This window comes from Mytilus trossulus, chromosome 8, assembly GCF_036588685.1.
Source record: "Mytilus trossulus isolate FHL-02 chromosome 8, PNRI_Mtr1.1.1.hap1, whole genome shotgun sequence".
NCBI lineage: Eukaryota > Metazoa > Mollusca > Bivalvia > Mytilida > Mytilidae > Mytilus > Mytilus trossulus.
The window spans coordinates 36,542,457-36,562,451 of NC_086380.1; the positions used below are offsets into that span (position 1 = coordinate 36,542,457).

General features: G+C 31.8%; 1 protein-coding gene across 1 annotated transcript; it reads left to right on the forward strand.

Annotated features, from left to right (window-relative positions):
• The first annotated feature begins 233 nt into the window (after positions 1–233).
• On the forward strand, positions 234–16,466 carry LOC134680906 (perlucin-like). Its single transcript, XM_063540200.1, has 8 exons — positions 234–268; positions 9,839–9,908; positions 10,569–10,808; positions 11,702–11,719; positions 12,697–12,785; positions 13,626–13,728; positions 14,785–15,004; positions 16,388–16,466. Exons 2-8 carry the CDS (start codon positions 9,842–9,844, stop codon positions 16,413–16,415), a joined length of 765 nt encoding a protein of 254 aa, XP_063396270.1. The 5' UTR covers positions 234–268; positions 9,839–9,841; the 3' UTR covers positions 16,416–16,466.
• The last annotated feature ends 3,529 nt before the right edge of the window (positions 16,467–19,995 follow it).

Sequence of the window (19,995 nt, forward strand, 5' to 3'; positions counted from 1 at the left end):
GTGTTGCAATTTTCTATTTTTATTATTATTTATCTTGGTTAACATTGAACTATTTATTAAATATCAGTTATTAAACATCGAAACAATTATTATTTATGAACATATACTGAAAGTATACCTCATACTATTTGTTTTTAATCTGATTTACATTGCTATATACCCCCACGATTAAATGGTTAAGTCATGCCGTATATAAACCCGATAGCGTATCACATTTCATGCATATTCTAACATAGTGAACAACAGGATCCACGACAGCTGTATCAAGGTAAGTGTTTATGGTCATCATTTTTATTTATTGAGACAAAAAAAATCATTGCATCTATAAAAAGATAAACATAATTTTTTGTAATAATAGTAAACTTTGTAAGTCTGAGGCCTTCCTACGCATAAACTAGGTGTACCAGTTAAGGGCGATATCATAGCTATAACGGAAAGGAAAGCAATATGATATGTCCCCGTTATGACTGGGAAATCCTTTCCGACTAACAGTTCATGTGGACCTGTGTATTATAGTTTATTGATGGTATTGATAAATTAGGATACGCTGCATCATGTTTGAATGGTACCTCACACAATTATATATTCAAGGAAGTAAATCCACTGTAAAGTTAAACAGACAAGATAATTATAAATGCTTAAAAGACGGAATAAAGTTGAATGAACCGTTGCACCGAAATTAAACGATCATTGAACAAAGATGTAATGCGTGGCATCAACTGCGAAATGGAAGTAGAGTTACAGGCAGTGCAATATTAAGAGCGCGCTTGGTCTGGACACTTTAAAAGAACATCAGAATCATTATGATAAAAATTACAAGGGAGTTGAACAACAAATATCTGATCATTTATCCTCACTCTTCGAATATGGAACAGCTCAAGAAATTAATGCCTTGAGTCCATTATTGGAAAATGTATGCCGGTGTATTTCTCAGACCACCTTTACAAACAGGACGGTTGTATTACTCTTCCTTTCGGAGACACACAAGCGATAATAAGTGGCGATGGGACTGGTGTCAATACCGACAATAATGAAGTTGCGTTCGTGTTAAAATGTCCCATGCCCGGATAGAAGTATAAAACTGACGCATTATATGAAATTCCTGTTTATTACACAACCCAGGTGCTAAGCCAAATGGCCGCTAAACATTTACTGTTGAAGAATTGGATTTTATTTGTTACACATCAGACATTATCACATACATTCGTGGACATTTTGATGCTAAACTTTGGTCAAGGATCTGGAGATTTATCACAAAATGCTATGAAAGTAAGGATGCAGCGAGACCAACTAGAAGGGATCCTGAAATTCAAATGCTGGAAGACACATTTATTATTTTTCAGTTACTATTATCCGATAAAGAAATTACGATTATCAAACAAGAAAAATGTCATCGAGTTACGATTATCATCCCGAATTTTTTAAACGGCAATTTTCTAAAAGCTTTGACAATTTTAGTGCATCGTTACGATTCATGTATGACGTAATGGTAAAGAAAAACCTTGCAGCTGAGTAAATAATGACAAACACAGGCTACATTTGAGAAAAATAACTGAAAAGATTTTACCTATTTTTTGCCGTCGCCATATAGGGATCGTCGTAATTCCAGTTACGATTATCATTTTAACACCAGTGTGGAAAAAACCACATTTGCCAAAGCAACATCAAAGTATACAATAAAATATGTGGCACATTTTTAAAACAAAAAAAAACACAAAATAAAAATAAAAATACGCAATAAAAGTTGAAAAAGTAAAATCACAAGATTACTGAACTCCGAGGAAAATTCAAAACGGAAGGTCCCTAATCAAATGGAAGACCCGAAATGTTATGTTCTTGCATGGTGTTTTATAACAATTACGATACACATTCAATCCAATTGCCTGTAAATGTATCTTGTATTTCGTGTTTCTAAAGATTTTAATTTAATCCTTTTAAGAAAGTGAAGATAGAGATTATTTCTTCTTTTTATCATAATAACTTTTCAAATATTTAATTATAGCTTCGCAAATATGGATTCAGCAAAATTGATGCCCTGGAACCTTCAATTGGGATGTTAAATCTAGCGAGGAAAAGAAATTTGTACAGAAACTGTTACAACTGTTACCTGACAAACGATGCAATACCAGATGTCAAAGGTATTAGATTACATTCTGTTCTTTGATTGCTCTGTAAACAAAGCCGTGTTCTAAACAAAATGCTACTACATTTTACATTTTTTAAACATTATTAAAATAACAACTAAAATACATGTGCAGGACGTTACAACTAAAATAGCTTTCTTCAGTTGTATTTTGGACTATACTGTAGATTAGTATGGATATTTCTGTTGGTGTTGCTTGCTACAACATCGACAAAAATCAATCTTCAATTACGTTGTTTGATTTGTAAATTTTTCAGTATTAAGAAACGATTGTTTTTTATGACAATGGCTACCTTCTAACGTGTCTAATATGTAGACGATTTTGTTCTTATTATGTTTTGTACATATATAGGTCAGCTTTATATCGTGTATTATAAATATATCCGCTATAAATATGAGCTAACAGGACCAAACAGTATTGTTGTAAAAGTTTTACAATTTTGAATAAATATTTTAACAAACGTTAACGAAAAAGCGCTTTCTTTCTGCCTTCAGCAAAGAGACCAAAATAACGTAAATTTGTTAGACTGAGCACGGTAAAATTAATCAGCATAAACATTCTTTTGATATACCCCTTTACCTTACCTGTGTGATTTTTAGTCCTACTCGGACCTATAACTTTAACCGACTTGACATCTTTTAATGATCACTTTAGCCGACTCGACATTTTTTAATGATCACAAGTGCAAAATTGTATTATTAAAAATAAAAATATTTTTAACAGAATTTGCAACGAGAAGAGCGCGACATGATGGACATTTGAGTTTTTTCTTATGTTTTTTTTTTTTTTTTTTTTTTTAGATCTGTCTATCAATTTATAAGGGATTTGAGGGATTGTAAGCTATGAACAAAAGGCTCGGTAATGCATTGTATTACATTCAGTTTTTGGTTATATGTAAGAGATGTATTTACATTTTTAGGTTGCTTTGATTGTGTTTTAACATATGGATGTTTTGTACCCGGACATCTTCCTACTGATACCCTGAATGAAGTTTACGGTTTACGAAGAAAGGTATAATTTAAACATGTTAGGACCAATAAAGCTATTGAACATACAGTTATATATTATTGCATATGGTAAACATACACAATAAAAAAAAGTGCGTAACATACAAGTAGGGAATATTCAATATACTAACTTTTATTTGATGATGTGTGCACGATTTTAGTTTTCTATATAGTTAAGTAAAAAAACCACGTTTATGTGCACTTAATTAAGTATTAGTGTGTCTTTAACTCAATGGTACAATGTAAATCCTGACAGATAAGGCACTTCTATTGTTAACAAACGCACGCTGGACTAAAAGTGATCAGTTCTTTACATTATGGATGCTGTCTTCTTGTCACAGTGCAATCATTTATGTTGCTTAAGGGGGAATACATTGGTTCAGGGAGATAACTCTTCAAATCAGTTCTGCGTTTGTAAAAGCCAAGTCTCATCAATGTAGTTTAGGCATTTACCTGAAGAAGATTTGAAACCTAGAAGCTTAGTATATATTGATGAACATGGTTGACACAAGCGTGCTCATGATTTTAAGAGTTATTTCCCTTAACCTAGGTCTTCCTCCTTAAATAGTTACCAGCTTTGTATCTGCATATATGACTCTTTTTGTTAATTCTTTGTCAAACATAATTAACTGAATGAAGTTTAACATGATATTTTTCAGATGGTAAAATTGTAATAACCAAGAGAGCAAACTACGGTGAGCCGCAATATGAGCAGTCTTTAATATCTGTAATGGACGAGTTGGAAGTAAATGGTAAATGGAAGAAGACATTAGAAATACCAATTCCTAGTTATTGTTATAATAACTTAGGAGTGACCTATGTATTCACTGTTATATAAAATAAAAATATGTATTGCGTATCAAAAAATTATATGTAAATTTCATGAATAAAGAAGATGTATTATTTGTGTCTCTTTTTGAAAGTCATTTGACAAATAGAAAGAGTTCAATATATCAATTTTATCGGTTTTTACCAGAAAATTGTGTTTTTCATTGTTATAAAAATTAGCCATGCCTTTACAAAGTAAAATAAAAAAAAAGACCTCCAAGGAAAATTCAAACGAAAGTCCCTAATCAAATGCCAAATTTAAAAGCTTAGACACACGAAACGAAAGGAAATCATTTGCATGTTAATGACTTGGTAGATGCGTTTACTTATGAGGAAAATGGTGGGTTAAACCTGGTTTTACAACGTTTTGTTTTTATCACTATAACAAAAAATGTGTCTATAGATCACGAATGCATTATTCGCACTATAATTTTCTATGGACAGTGTAATTGGGGTCAAAACAACTCTAATTTGACATTTAAATGAAGAAGAAAAAATATATTATAGGGAACATGTGTAGTAAGTTTCAGCTCGGTCGGAGTTTAACTTCATAGTAAACTACTCTGACAAAAAACTTAAACCTGAAGCGGTCACTATCATAATCATTTCATACTTTCTATTGACTTTGAAATTGGGATCAAAACTTAAATTTGGCACTAACATTAGAAAGCTCATCTCCTACGAAACATGTGTACCACGTTTTCAGTTCCACTTCAACAAACTACCTTGACCAAAAACTTTAACCCGAAGAATGGGACAGACGAATAGACGAAAGAACGAACGTTCGCTTAGAGCGTAAAACATAATGCCCCTATGAGGGATATGAAATAAAAAAACTGTCGAAAAAAAAATGGAATATAAAAAATCGATACACATAAAACGAAATGAAAATTGAAGAAAAAAACACAATAAAATTACCATAACACATGCAATAGCACAATGGCCCCATATATAGATACTGAGCCATGCAAATATAATAAAATAGATTTGTTAGGTTAATGATAGACAATGACAAATATAAAAGAACACTATAGCATGTAATTAATATGATAAAATAGGTCAGTACGTAGAATATACAGGTCAAGGTCATCATCAATTATTTGTGAACATGATACGGATTATATATCAACTAGGTCTTGATTGGTTTTCTTTTTTTTTTACAAAAAAAGACAACACGTTTTTTGACATAGCCCTGGTTCATCAAATGTCTGCTTATGAGATGTTGAATAAAGTCTTAGAGTAGTAGCTGCAAGCTATCGCTTGTCAAATGAGTTGCAATTATGCAGGTGAAGTTGATATATTGACGCTTAAGTTGGGAAAATAAATAATTACAAAATCAAATTCGTCTCATTTGTCATAGATTGTGGTACTGAGTTGACCGCTGATGTCAAATTTGATATGTAATTCTTAAAATGAGGCGGACAAAGCCGTGTTTATTGTTTCTTTTTCTAGTTCATACGTTTTGACATGTAAGGCATTACATTTATCTGAAATCTATGAACCCTGGATGAAATTGATGTGCAAAAATAGTTTCGGTTAATAGTTTTGTAAATTATACTTAAAGACCAAAACAGCCTATTGTTTATGCGCATCAACTAACGCAACTTGGTAGTGACATAAAAGCTCTATGTCGTTGTTTCTAGCAATGAAAGAACGTCAAATTGTAACGTCCTATTTCGCGTTTTTCACGGATTCCAACATGGTGTACGCTTAAAAATACGTCTCCCAAGAAAAGAGGAATAAAGTGTCGAGCTGATATCTTGTGGAAATTGAACACAAATGGACACAAAAGATACTACACTACATGTACATTTAACCTTCGTTCAAATGAAAAATAATAAAATGTAAATTTTGATCTAGACTTTTAGCATTTGCGCCGAACTGCATTTAATTTATTTTTTATTCTTTCACATGCGTAGATTTTGTCTTATTTTTGCGCCGATCGGCATTTCATCTTTTTTATGCCCCACCTACGATAGTAGAGGGGCATTATGTTTTCTGGTATGTGCGTCAGTTCGTCCTTCCGTCTGTCCTTCCGTCCGTTCGTCCCGCTTCCGAAGTTTTTTGGTCAAGGTAGTTTTTGATGAAGTTGAAGTCCAATCAACTTGAAACTCAGTACACATGTGCCCTATGATATGATCTTTTTAATTCTAATGCCCAATTAGTGTTTTGATCCCAATTTAACGGTTCACTGAACATAGAAAATGATAGTGCAAATTTCTGGTTTAAGTTCTTGGTCAAGGTAGTTTTTGATGAAGTTGAAGTCCAATCAACTTGAAACTTAGTATACATGTTACCTGTGATATGATCTTTTTAATTTAAATGCCAAATTAGAGTTTTTACCCCATTTTCACGGTCCACTAAACACAGAAAATGATAGTGCGAGTGAGGCAGTCGTGTACTATGGACACATTCTTGTTTATCTTTCACTTGCGAAGATTTAGGCTTTCGTTTGCGCCGATTGTATACATGTTAATTAGATAGGCGAAAGTTATTGTTATGTCCAAATTATTAGCATTTTATTTCTGTGCGTCCGTTCGTCCGTCTGTTCCGCTTCAGGTTTAAGTTTTTGGTTAAATGATTTTGTCAAGGTAGTTTTTGATGAAGTAACTTAAAAAACTTAGTACACATGTTCCTTATGATATAATCCTTCAAATTATAATGTCAATTTTTCTAATATTTCCAAAATTGAGTATTCAGAAGGTTAGGCCGATAAACAATTATTCCTAGAAGTTTTGACATACTGGCAACGTATGCACGAAACTGATGTCTGGATGATTCTCGTAAAATAATGTCCGATCTTGCAATGAAGTTAAAAAAAATTTACACTGCTTATTTGACAAAATCTTATAGAACAAATAAAATTATGACAAAAGGTCATTGTCGTTTGTCATTTATTTTATTTCAAATTGTCTTAAGGAGAAATGATAAACATTTCGCCTGATCTCACTGAAGCGTACAACTAATTTCCTAATGTATGTAGGTCAACACTTTAATAAGCTTGTTTGTATATTTTGTATAATTATATTTTGATCGGCGTTCTGCATTTGCGCCGATCTGCATTTCATTTGCACCGATTTTTTCTTTCATTTGCGCCGATATATTTTTTATTTGCCCTGATTTTTTTACAGGCAAATTATAGGTACATGTAAGTTACTGGTGAATGTTATTTTTCATTTATCATCATAGACCTCTTCCGTTAGCCAGTTGTACAAATGTTATGAATTGTCAATCATTTGGGATAGCCATTTACCAATGTCACTTGTTTTGTCTTTATACACTGTATTCACACATCAAGTCTAATATAGCCAAATACTCTGTAAGTTAGCCAGTGCAATCTTTCTTTTTTTGTTGTAAAAAATCAATTATTTTGCTAATTAGGGACCAAGGACAAAAACAGACTTTCAAATGTTTGCACCTGTCCTAAGTCAGGAATCTGATGTACAGTAGTTGTCGTTTGTTTATGTAATATATACGTGTTTCTCGTTTCTCGTTTTGTTTATATAGATTAGACCGTTGGTTCCTTGTTGAAGGCCGTACTTTAACCTATAATGGTTTAATTTTTAAATTGTTATTTGGATGGAGAGTTGTCTCATTGGCACTCACACCACATCTTCCTATATCTATTTCATAATAAAAGCGGAGTGAAATGTTATTTCAAACAATTTTCCATTCCGACGGATGGTGTTACCGAAGGTTTTAAATATTGTGCGGCAACATCATCATAAGATCTGATGCGATACATACATTTAATATCTTGTATTACCGGATAATAAAGTAGGTGAATATACATGTAGTTGTTATTCTTGGAAATTTGAATGTTTGTTCCAAACGTCCAATAAGCGATTTTTTTCAAATAGTGCGCCAGCAAGGAAAGAATGTACTATGACGTCAGATGCAATGGGACTTTCCTTTTTGAATTTTCCTCGGAGTTTAGTATTTTTGTGTTTTTACTTTTTTTTTTATGAAGAAAGACAACTCTTTTCTGCAAAACGAAATAGAAAAAAACATGAAAATCACTGATAACTTTTTTGAAAGGTCGGTGACATACACTTCTTTTGGCTTTATTTTGAAATTACACATGGCACTTTCCTTCTTGAAATTTTTATGAAGAAATCACTGGTTGATATTTTTTAATATTGAAAACGTTATTCATCTTTACGTTTTATTTTTGACGGGAATGAAATAAATCATATATTTAAAGATCAAAACAATATGAGTCTTAAACTCTTAAACCTGTATTTGATAGACACAAATCTACTGTTTAACGTGAAACAAGAATTATGCTTGTAGGTTTGATATGAAGGATTTTTTTGAGAGTTTAGATAACAAGCAAATTTATGCTAATATTTGGGAAAACACGAAACTGAGGTTGCTATAGTGACAAATTTATGCTAATATTCGGGAAAACACGAAACTTAGGTTGCTTTAGTGACAAATTTATGCTAATATTCGGGAAAACACGAAACTGAGGTTGCTATAGTGACAAAACTAAGTCGGTGACCCCCAATTTTTTTAATCATATTTTGTTCCTCAAATCATGAAATACCTTCACACAAAATTTTAAAGAAAAATCACTTTTAGAAATGAATAGGCTGTTTGGTCTTTAAGTCTGCATTCATTTGTTTAATAACAACGGTATAGGTTAACTGGTCAGAATAACAGTCTTCCAGCGAATATTACTATTTTGAAATAAATAAAACTGTTACATCTGGGATTTTTGTGTGTAAAAATGCTTTTAAGGATTGACTTTGATATTTCTGTCTATGTGGAAATAACATAAAACATAACAATTTCAAGGTTGAATCATTGTATGATGTCATGATACTATTAAACTTTTAGATAATACTACACTATTTCTCTACGAGAATGCAAACTGCACAATTTAGATAAAAATACATTTATTTTGTTTTAAAAGCCTATTACAATGTATTAAAAAAGTGAATTGATGCTTATATTTCAAACTTAATTTTAATGTTTAATGTTAAGTTTAATTTGACATAAATTTTAAATGTCAGTTACCGCAATTGTAGAAAATATAGTTGGTGAAGTTATCAAAATAAATTGCAGAATCGTGCGTCTGTACATTTACTGGGTTCATAAGTGAGACAGTTAGGCATTATAAGATTTTATCAAAATGTATAATATTCAAAATACATTAAGATAATATCTATTGTAATATTGTTATAATTTAAAAAAAAGAAAAGATAGTAGCTATTTGAACAAACATCACGCCGCCACGTTTAACACAATTACAATTGATTGCTAACCTTTTGGAAATTTGCTGATTCGTTACGCAGTACATATATAAAACAGCACCATGAGAGTTAAGTTCAAGCAGCAACGAAGACTATAGGAGGACTCAGGTAGGCATAAAGTGTTTATTTGCAAATGATTAAAAACATTCTGTTTTATCTTTTAAGATATAACATTTTACTGCCATTTAACTGCCGATGATGTGTATTTCAGTGATTCTTAAAATGCACAAGTAATTTATCTCCTGTGTATGTGTTGCACAAATAACGTATTGCCTAGTTCTTAATATGATGTGTTCTAATGTTTATCTTTTTAACCAAGGAAGGCTGTTCGCGTCAAAACTATATGGTTTTGTGATGGACCTATTAACAATAAAGAAATGTACAGTAAGGGGTAGTACCTACAAATGTGTCTTCTTTGCGGTAAAGATGCGGACTAAATACTTTGACGCTACCCACATGAACCATACACTCTGTAAAACAGTTACTAGTATATAAAATACGTATGAAATATTTGTCACCTTAATGACAGTTATTTAATTTCAATAAATCTGCACTCTGATTCAAGTTGATATTAAAGAAAAACAATTTCACTGTTTTGTAGAGCATGATGGCGTTTTCGACACTCTTCTGTGAAATATTGGTTCTTGGTATTTTGGCCGTAAAAGTGGCAGGTATGATTTTGATAAGAACGATTTATAAGAATGCCATGATATTCAATTTTAATAGCATTGAGGTACAAATTACATAATTAGTTGATGTCGAGTGATTAACGGTCAGTTGTTACATTGACATGTATTAAATACATTGTACCTGTATATGTGTCTTGGTTTTTTATAAACCGTTTGTCTTCCTTTCGGTAATGTCTGTGTGTATATATATAACCTTACTTTTAATATTCAAACACATAAGTGACAGCATGCTAAGGAATCCATATGTATTATCTTATGATACTTAAAAATAAATTAAAAAAATACAAAACTCCGAGGAAAATTGAAAATGAAAAGACCGTAATCAATTGGTAAAATTAAAAGATAAACACACCAAACGAATGTTAAACAACTATCATATTCCTGAGAATGTACAGGCAAAACTGGTTTAATAGCTAGCTGAAACTCCCACTTATATAAGTGGCATATCATCTCATTGTATTGACAACGATTTTTGAATAAAACAAACAGATAGAACAATGGAACATAACAGGTAAAAATGTCAAATTATGAATACAGCAGGCAACATCAGTTATAATCTTAATCACCAACAGAAGCAAACAAATATATAACAAAGAAACACAAAATCTAACGCATACTGATTTCATTGGTTTTCCAATAAAGCAAAAGAATGTAGGGACAATTTGGAGGGTATAGATTATACTGGAACGATAAATTCAACAGAAAATGGACTGAAATGCAAAGATTGGTCAAACACAGATTCCAATATGACTCTGGACACACAAAGGCTGTTGGCAGATCAGCATAATTATTGTCGAAACCCTGATAGTGACCCATTTGGACCTTGGTGTTATACAACTGACGATGATACAGAATGGGAAACTTGCGATATTCCTTTTTGTGGTATGTGGTATACGCTTATTTTCCTTTTTCTTTTTTGGCCTTCCTTCCTTTTTTGTTACTGGTAATTCTATAGATTAACTGTATCAAATTAAAATATGATCAATAAATAAGATGTCCATATAACGTAGATTGAATATTCAATCATTACAACATGTGAAATAGACACTTGTTTGAGTGACAATGATGTTTTAACTGTAACCATTGTAACCATTTCTGTATTCATTAAAATATCTTAGAATTAAAAATCCACCAAAATAATAATGGCCAGAATTTCGTATATTCTGTTGTCCCTTTATTGTGTAATTTTTCATCCGCGAAAGAACTTATTATACAATGATATTACTGTGAATAAAACAAATAACAAGGGAATCACAAGTGCTTTGTTCTAACTGGACTTAATTTCATTTTTAATCACTGCTTTGTAGAAGATGTTGATGTCTCTCATTCCTTTTTTTTTTATTTAAAAAAAACACGACACAGTACAACTTTTTGGGACAAAATTGACACATATGAATATATGTGTTTGTTGTGTGTCCCATTCAATTATATAATTAACCTCTTTATAAAATATTCTGCATCAATTAATTTGTCAATTTTAAAACATTCTGCTAAAGTTTTACATACATTTAAACATTAATTACCTCTGGTCGAAATTTTTGAAATGTTAAGCATTTGTACAGTAGAAGTTTTGTTTGACTTAATGAAAATGATATTTTCCAACGATATATAGGTATTTAAGAAAATTTTATGGCATGTCAGTAATTCAAGAATGGTAGTGCTTATCAATCTAAATGATATCATTTCTAGTCAAATAATCAATATTGTAATGACGTCAAGGAATTCAAATCCACTAAAATTAATGATATGATGCCTGTATACATATTTTTTTGCAGAAGGAGCAAGCACCCCAGGTAAGATGACATTGTAAAGTATATCTCGACATATGGACTCGGGTGGGGGATTTGGGCTACTTTCTATACATAAAGTGATTGATCGTGCCGCTGAAATAGGACACCTTTTCAATCTAGAAAATATGTAAATAGGTCGTAAAAACTATAAGAGATATACGATAGTCAACGGAGGTGGACCGTCTCTCACTTCGCACGTGCACCCCCGCCAAAAAAAACCTCTCATCTTATTTCTGTTTATAGTGTAAAACTAAGCTATAACTTTCATTTACCGAATAAGTCCCTTATAGCATTATCACAATCTTAACTGTCATATGAATTATTCAATACATGCTATATTAATGTCGAACGTGGTGGATAACACCTGTTGTTATATCTTGGTACAACTTATACCTGTATGACAAAATTCAATTATATTGAAAGTGATGTGTGAGCAAAGCCCACATTCATAATAAGTAAAAATGTCAAAAGGTGAGGCACATCAGTCAACATTGTAGTATAATCCTAATTACTATAAAACATATAACTTACACACATTAAGGTTAATGATGTATAATTTCGAACAACTATGCTATGACATCTATATAATGATAATTGTCTAGCAAATATCGGTATTATATGATATAAGATTTGAAATGTCTATAATAAGATTGCTTGTTTACGTTACAAACAAAAATAAGAGAAATTGTAAACAGACAAGATTTTAGGCGATCTATAACTGTTAAAAAAAATGTAATAACTGTATGATTTTGTCTCTTGAGGAGAGTTGTCTCATTTGGCAATCATATAATATCTTTTCTTTTAAGGTTACGTTTTTTAGTTGAATTTAAATGTTTGAACACAATGCATCTTTAATCCTTAACCTGTACATTTGTTAATACTAATCAGTTCGGTCTACCATGTAAGCATTCAATCATGTCTGTGGTGTTTAAATTATAATATTTTTAACATTTTAACTTCATTTTATTGAAATCCATCAGGATGGGCCTATTGGACACATGGCTGGCAAAAATTTGAAGATTCGTGTTATCTAATCAAATACACAAAGGAAAATTGGTATGGGGCAAAGGTATAGTAAATCACTACGAAATTGTATGTCTATTGTTACAATTTGTTTGCTTGTAGGTTTGTTTATTTGTTAGCCGTCATATGACGTTGTCGTATCTATTCATTTATTTTATTTCTTATGTTTAAAGTGCCCCTTCTTTTTTTCATATATTATTAATACGATCATATTTGTATACATAGTTTCTTATGATTATTTCATCTCTTAACATAGTATGTAGTTTTCGTTTTCGTCTTTCTTTTGTTATATTCTATCAATATAAATTATATTTCATTAAGTATAAGTAAACTGAGGTCGTCTATAGAATAATTGATAGTGCATCTATGGAACGAGCTATATAAACACAGTCATGCATTTACAAACTGGTGTAAGAGGTTAATAAGACACTTTCGAGTTGTGTTCTTCAGCAGAAAAATTCGTGCATTATGCGCCCCTCTATTACATGTATTAAGACATTTACCAGATAGAGGAGACCGCCTTTAATTCTACAATTTAAATGTTCAAGCGCCGTCGTGATCGTCATTATGCAGGATAAAATAGAAATAATGTTTGTACCAAATCACAATTCTGTTAGTATAGCACTGCTGCTTACAAATCGAAATAATTTAATTTGCCGAATAATTCATGCAATAATGAATCAAATTTTATCAACCACTCGCTCAACATGGAAAGGAAGTGACGATGCCCCTTTATGCACAAATGACCTAATGGAACTGCAACAAACTCTTCGAGGTATATCGTCTAAGGCAATAGGAATGATTCATTGATACACAAACACAGAAAAAAGACCAAGTTGAATAAAAATGAAATATACCTCAAATTGAGAATATCTTTTGTTTTCAGTTTTACTGCAAAGACAACCTCGATGCGTATTTGGCTGAAATTAAAACAGCTCAAGAAAACAACTTTTTGATGAGTATCCTTCCAAAGCCAACAATCGATGACAGTAAGTTATTTGTGAGTCATCGCTGTGGACTCGTTATCTTTCGTTGGAATCCAATATTCGTAGATTTCGCAGATACAAATGAATCGAGAAAAATAAAAGTTCAACGAATTACAGATTTTCTATCAGGTTTTTTGCAGACCTTTGCAAAGCACAAAATCAAATGTCCACGAAAATAAAAGTGTTCCTCCATCTCAACAAATAAAGACTCACGAATATAAATGAATCCACAGTTCTGTATCAGATTATAATCTAGCTAGAACTGGGACACTTACATAAAGCTACGCTTCAAAACACAGACAGTTAACAAATGTATATGCTAAGTTTCTTGATAAACTTGAATCGAAAATTATGTTTTTTGCTCTCGAAAATATCAAGAGTTTAGCGTGACATCCATTTGCACTGAGCTAGTTCACATTTTGTTTAAAGGGAAGCTAAAAGTCCGCCTCGGGGTTTGAATTTGTTTGGCTGTGTTGAAGACCATTATTTGTCGTTGCTCGGGATGTTGCCTCTTTGAAACATCACCTAATTACATTCTCAATTTTTACCATGGAATCACTACCGGAGCACCTGAGATCACCCTAGTTTTTGGTGGGGTTTGTGTTGTTTATTCTTTAGTTTTCTATGTTTTGTCATGTGTACTGTCGTTTGTCTGTTTGTCTTTTTCATTTTTAGTCATGGCGTTGTCAGTTTGTTTGACTGTCCCTTTTGTATCTTTCGTCCCTCTTTTCAATATTTGATGATGATCGATTCGAAGAACAAAACATGATTTCCTAATAAAATCTACACTCGAAGTACAAGTATCCTATTGAATTGACCTGCGAAAAGGGATTGTTGATTATGGACATTCCGATTAGATTTTCCTCTGAGTTCAGTATTTTTGTGATTTTACTTTTTGATGTTATGTTTGTTAATGCATTTTCATTTCTTTATTGGCAATCACGTTGATGCCCTCGAGAATAACTTTTTTAATGTGCAGTGAATGTAGTTCTCTCAATTAATAACCAGTTTGAAAATAACTAACGTGGACTTTTATTTATTCTTGCATATTTTCTTTAGCTGATCTAGAGGTTTGGCTTGGTGCAAATACTTTGAACGCTAAACGACGATACATCTGGAAAACTAGCCTCACCGACTTGGATTTTACTGATTGGGGACCCGGAGAGCCGAATGGTCGTTCTTATGAGCATTGTATGTCAACGCACATGTACAATGATGGGAAACTTCATTGGAATGATAGGGAATGTTTAACAAAGCACTTCTTCGTCTGTGAAAAAAGGTAATTCATTAACTTATCTCGGTGATACTGCATGAAAGAAACATGAACATCGCAATAAAAATAAAATAATTCTCATTTATATACACTGTAACCTGTTTTTTGAGAGACCATTTAAGGGAAACAAAGAAATGTTGAATCTTAAGACAGGTGGTCTTTTGACTCAGGTGTTATCAATATAAAATGTACTACAGAGGGATCTAAAACAAAAATTTCTTACATTATAATCATGGTACCTTTGATAACTAATTACAACGCATGATTTTGCTTAATGCATTTGGTCTTTTAAGCAGGTTTGATTGTAGAAACCAAGTAAGATAATGTTCGAATTCATTCCTCAACTAAACACAATGTGTATAGTTTTTGTTTTATTATCATGATTAAATGCTGTTACATTACTGTCGTGGAACCTATGATGTTTGAGCGAACTCTAGCATCCTAACGGTGACATATTATGTATGTGTCTGTTAGAAGTCAGAAGACTATTTTACACTGTTTTCGTGGATTGATGTCTGTCATATTTGTTGGTCATTTATGGTTTTGTAATAAATCATTTCGTTGGTTTATCCATTTAAATTTTACATTTTGTCATACAGGAACCTTTTATAACTGACTATTGAGTTTAAATTTGTAAACTGTTGAAGTCTAATTGTTTCCTATAGTATTTTAAACCAAATTCATCTGGAATTTGCCAGATACTAGTAGTTGTCTCATTGGCAATTTTACAACATCGTGATATTTATTTAAAGTCTTTTAATCTTAAACCACAATTCTAGTAAATAATTTAAAAACAACATTTATTGATTCAATAGATCAACTTCAGAACTAGCTACATTACCGAATTAAGAAAACGTCGGCCATATATCGATTTTTAAATAGTGTCTGCTACATGTGCACGGCAAAACTAGGAAATGTCAACAAATGAGAGCAAAAACATGTTCTCATATAAGAAAGATTATTATGCGCTGGAGGAGGGAACTACACTCAAGATTGGGCTGCGACTGTTTATGAAGTTTAAAGTTCTTAATATTTTTTTGAAACTCAAGCCATAATAGTGTCAATTAAAACCCATTAAAATACTTGAGTTAAATATTTTAGTACAATGTGCTTAAATATGTCTCCTGAAAAGACTTAACAATAGGAAGCATATTACACAGCAAACCTTATAAAAGTTGGGAATGAGACCAGATGTAGAGTCAAACGTATAGATCGAAAACTAACAATGACATGGCTTAAAAAGCACATCAGCTAAATAAAAGTAAGATACACAACAAACTATTTTGAGGAAAACGAACAAGACAACTTACAGTGTATAGAACTCAGAGTCAAGGTTAACATGTGTAAACAAATGTATTACTCATATATGTATTTCATGTATATTTTCAGTGCTGGACCTTCAGGATGCGGAGAATAGGATCCAATACTGCTGACATGTCTTTATCAAAAATAAAGTTATTAAAACTTATTTCAACATTTATTTACTTATCACTGCGCCTCCGTAAACCAGACTGAATATTTTCTCGGAGATAGCTGCCAATAATAAAAAGAGAGGGAAGATACAATGGTATAACTCTAACTCTTTAAATCCTATATTACCAAGGCTACAACTGTGTCTTGTCGACAATCATTCAAAATCATTTTATTTTTTAAATTAAAGACATAACTGACAACAGCGGGCCCAACACTTGTACCATAAATACAATCATTCCTAAAAGAATGGTGTCTATTAGTATAGCCATAGCCGTATTCGTACCGACCTTTAAATGTTTTCAATTATTTCATTATTGCCTTCTCCTTCTGTTTTCATTTGAGTGTCACTGTACGTAGCGTCTTTCTGTTTACAGCATGCGACTTTTAATCCACATAATAAATTTTATATCGATGGGGATAAATGCATTAATCTAAATTTATAAACTGATTTAACAACTAAGTCAAAGTACCTTTGTATATTGTGATCAGTGTAGCACATTTTTGTTATTCCTTCTGCGTAATTTTATCGCATGCTTTTGTGGCATTTTGCATTTGGAATTTGCCAGATAGTTGTCTTATTGGCATTTATGAAACATCATATACTAGTAATTTATTTATTTAGAGTATTTGAAGTTTAAACCAAAATTTTAGATAATAATTTAAAAAACATCTTTGATTTATATAATAGATCAACTTAATTAAAACATTATGGAAAAGTCGGGCATATATCGATAGTACGGACTTCAACAATCAGCAAAGCCAATACCGCATGCGCATAGTCAGCAGTCTGTCTCATGAAAAGACATAAAACATGTAAAATAGGAAGCATATAACACAGCATTTGATGATGACCTTTGTTTTATTGCAAATCAAACATCAAATATATTGTAGATATACTATTAGTCATACTAAACATGCAGTTGCAAAATTGCCTTTTATGTTAATTGTCTTAATATTCGTGGCGAAATAAAATAGCACTTTGTTTATTTTGTATTCCCGAAAAGTTGTCTTCTGTTCTTGTTATAACCACTGCGGGATTCAAACACATGCCTCTGTAACATTTTTGCATACTCTTCTGCACTGTCTCTAACGCCACTCGCGGACAACATCAAATGTAACTGTCATAAGACGCGTACGGTCAACATCTTTCCTTATCAATTTTATTCAAGCTTGTAACACAGTGCACGATGAATTATGAACCAAAAATTAAGCCCTTTGAATATCTAGTGTTAACCAATAGATATAGTCAATATAAGGTATATAAGCAGAAAACATTTATAAGTAAACGAAAGCACTTGATAATGTAATAAAGACATAATGCGGCATTTATAAGATATAAGACTGTTTGGAGGTCATCAAAATGTACATGAAACAGACTATGGCAGTGACAAGAGTTGATAGTACTGAGATGGGGTATTTGCAGATAAATGACTGTGCTGACTCTGTCACTACACACAGTTTTTAAAAGAATCTGTGCCAACAAGATAGAACAAGGGATAAATAAACTCATTGTAGATACCAGGATTGAAATGTAGTTGTTGCGCTAGGCGCGCGTTTCGTATACAAAAGACCCATCAGTTGCGCTAGAATAAAAAAAAAGGTAAACACACATCATAGACATAACTTACGGTGTATTTTGATTTGGCTTCTACATGACAAACTACAGTCACAGATGTGCTTAACTCCAGTCTTATTTTACGTAAATATGCAGCACACCCATCAGACCTCCAGGAAAAGTTAAGAAAGTAATATTAACTTTATCCGAGAAAAAAAAATAACCTCAATACACTGAAAAAAACCTACTTCAAACTGTTGAAATTATACATATCCAAGAAGTACACGTACCATGTCATATTATATATTAACTTAGATATAATGTGCTTTTTTATTTAAATTTGATGTAAACTTATATAAAGTGCAAATTATTACAAGTGAATAATGTTCAAAATATACAACAACTTTTAGAAATAAAGAAGCTTGAGGAAACAAATAATTAAGACAAAAAAATAACATTTTTTTATGACAAGTTTTATTTATTACACTTAGTCTATTAGTTGTTACTTGATGATATAGTACAAAAATCAACCAAAATTAATCAATTCCTTTTGGTTCCAGGTGGCTTTTCATATATCTATATAATACAAAAATCTCAAATTATCTCCCTTTGGTGATGCATTAAAATTTCTTAAATATCTTTTTTTAACTCATCGGTGCCCTCTATTTTTTAATATTTTTTTTCAAATAAGCTGTACGTATTAAACAAGAAAAATATTAAATATAAGTTTTTTCTGTTAATAAGTTCACTTTTTATTTCGAAATAACATTTTTGTCTCCTATTAGTTCAACAGAAAAAAGAACTGTAACATAAATGCATGCTTCTTTCGAAGGCAGAGTGTGAGCTTAAATTAACGGTGTCCCTATATTTTATATGTATGTCAATCAACACAAATTTGTTTACACGAAATGGTCCTCATGTTATGGGTATTAAACTAGTGAGGCTTTGAACTGTGAACTGTTTTTATAAACAATATTAAGTAGTCATTAAAATAATTTAGTTCAAACAAGAATGGAGACCTTTGTACCCCTAAAAAGAGAAAAAAAAAGATCTGATAACAACCTAAATAAACCGTCGCCGAAAGGCTCGCTGAGAACTTACATTGAAATTAAAGTACGATCTTATAACGGAATAAAAAGGGGAAAAAACCTAAGCCAACGTAAAAAGATCTATAATACAGTTTGGAATTGGCAAAACAACTGTTTCAGACATTTTAAAGGAAAGTGATGAATACAAAATGATTGACGAGGACAACACACCATTTGCAAGAAAACGACATGATACTGGAAGTAAATACGGAGAGCTAAATGACTTTTAAATTTTCTGGTGAAAGTGCCGATGTCGATCAAAGTGTAATGGATTATTTCAAATCTAACTGGAAAATATTTCGGAAATTACACACCTGAAAATGTGTTTAACGCAGATTAAAACGGGTTTGTTATTACATGCATTACCGGAAAAAACACTTGGCCAAAAAGGGGTAGCATGCAAAGATGGAAAATAAGTTACGGAAAGAATTAGAGTGATGCTAGCACGCAGAAGGACAGGAGAAAAGTTACCGCCGTTGGTGATTGGCAAGACAAACACCCCAGATGTTTTAAAAATATTAACGTTAACAATGTGTTTATCATTTGACAATCCAGTTAAAAAGCGTGGATGACCACTTACATTTTTACCGAATGGATATAGCAGATTATAAAGACAATGAAATCTAACAAGAGGAATATATTATTGTTTCTTGACAAAACAACTTTGCATCTCATTCAGTTACACTTAATAATGTCATGATTAAAATTTCCCTACTGACTATTACGTCTGAACTGCAGCCACTAATTCTTGTGATTATTCCTGCATGTAAAGCCAAGAACAGGAATCATATAATAAAACATGCCATTACAAAGATCGACAATTGTACTGATAACACTTCTTTGACAACATAAATCAATGTTCGTGATGCTGTTCATTGGAT

What these genes read in the sequence shown, in the direction of transcription:
- LOC134680906 (XM_063540200.1), top strand. Translation starts at nt 9,842, where the DNA reads ATGATGGCGTTTTCGACACTCTTCTGTGAAATATTGGTTCTTGGTATT. An exon ending in TTTGGCCGTAAAAGTGGCAG is followed by an intron (nt 9,909 to 10,568) that starts GTATGATTTTGA and finishes TTTCCAATAAAG; the next exon opens with CAAAAGAATGTAGGGACAAT. An exon ending in AAAATTGGTATGGGGCAAAG is followed by an intron (nt 12,786 to 13,625) that starts GTATAGTAAATC and finishes TTTTGTTTTCAG; the next exon opens with TTTTACTGCAAAGACAACCT.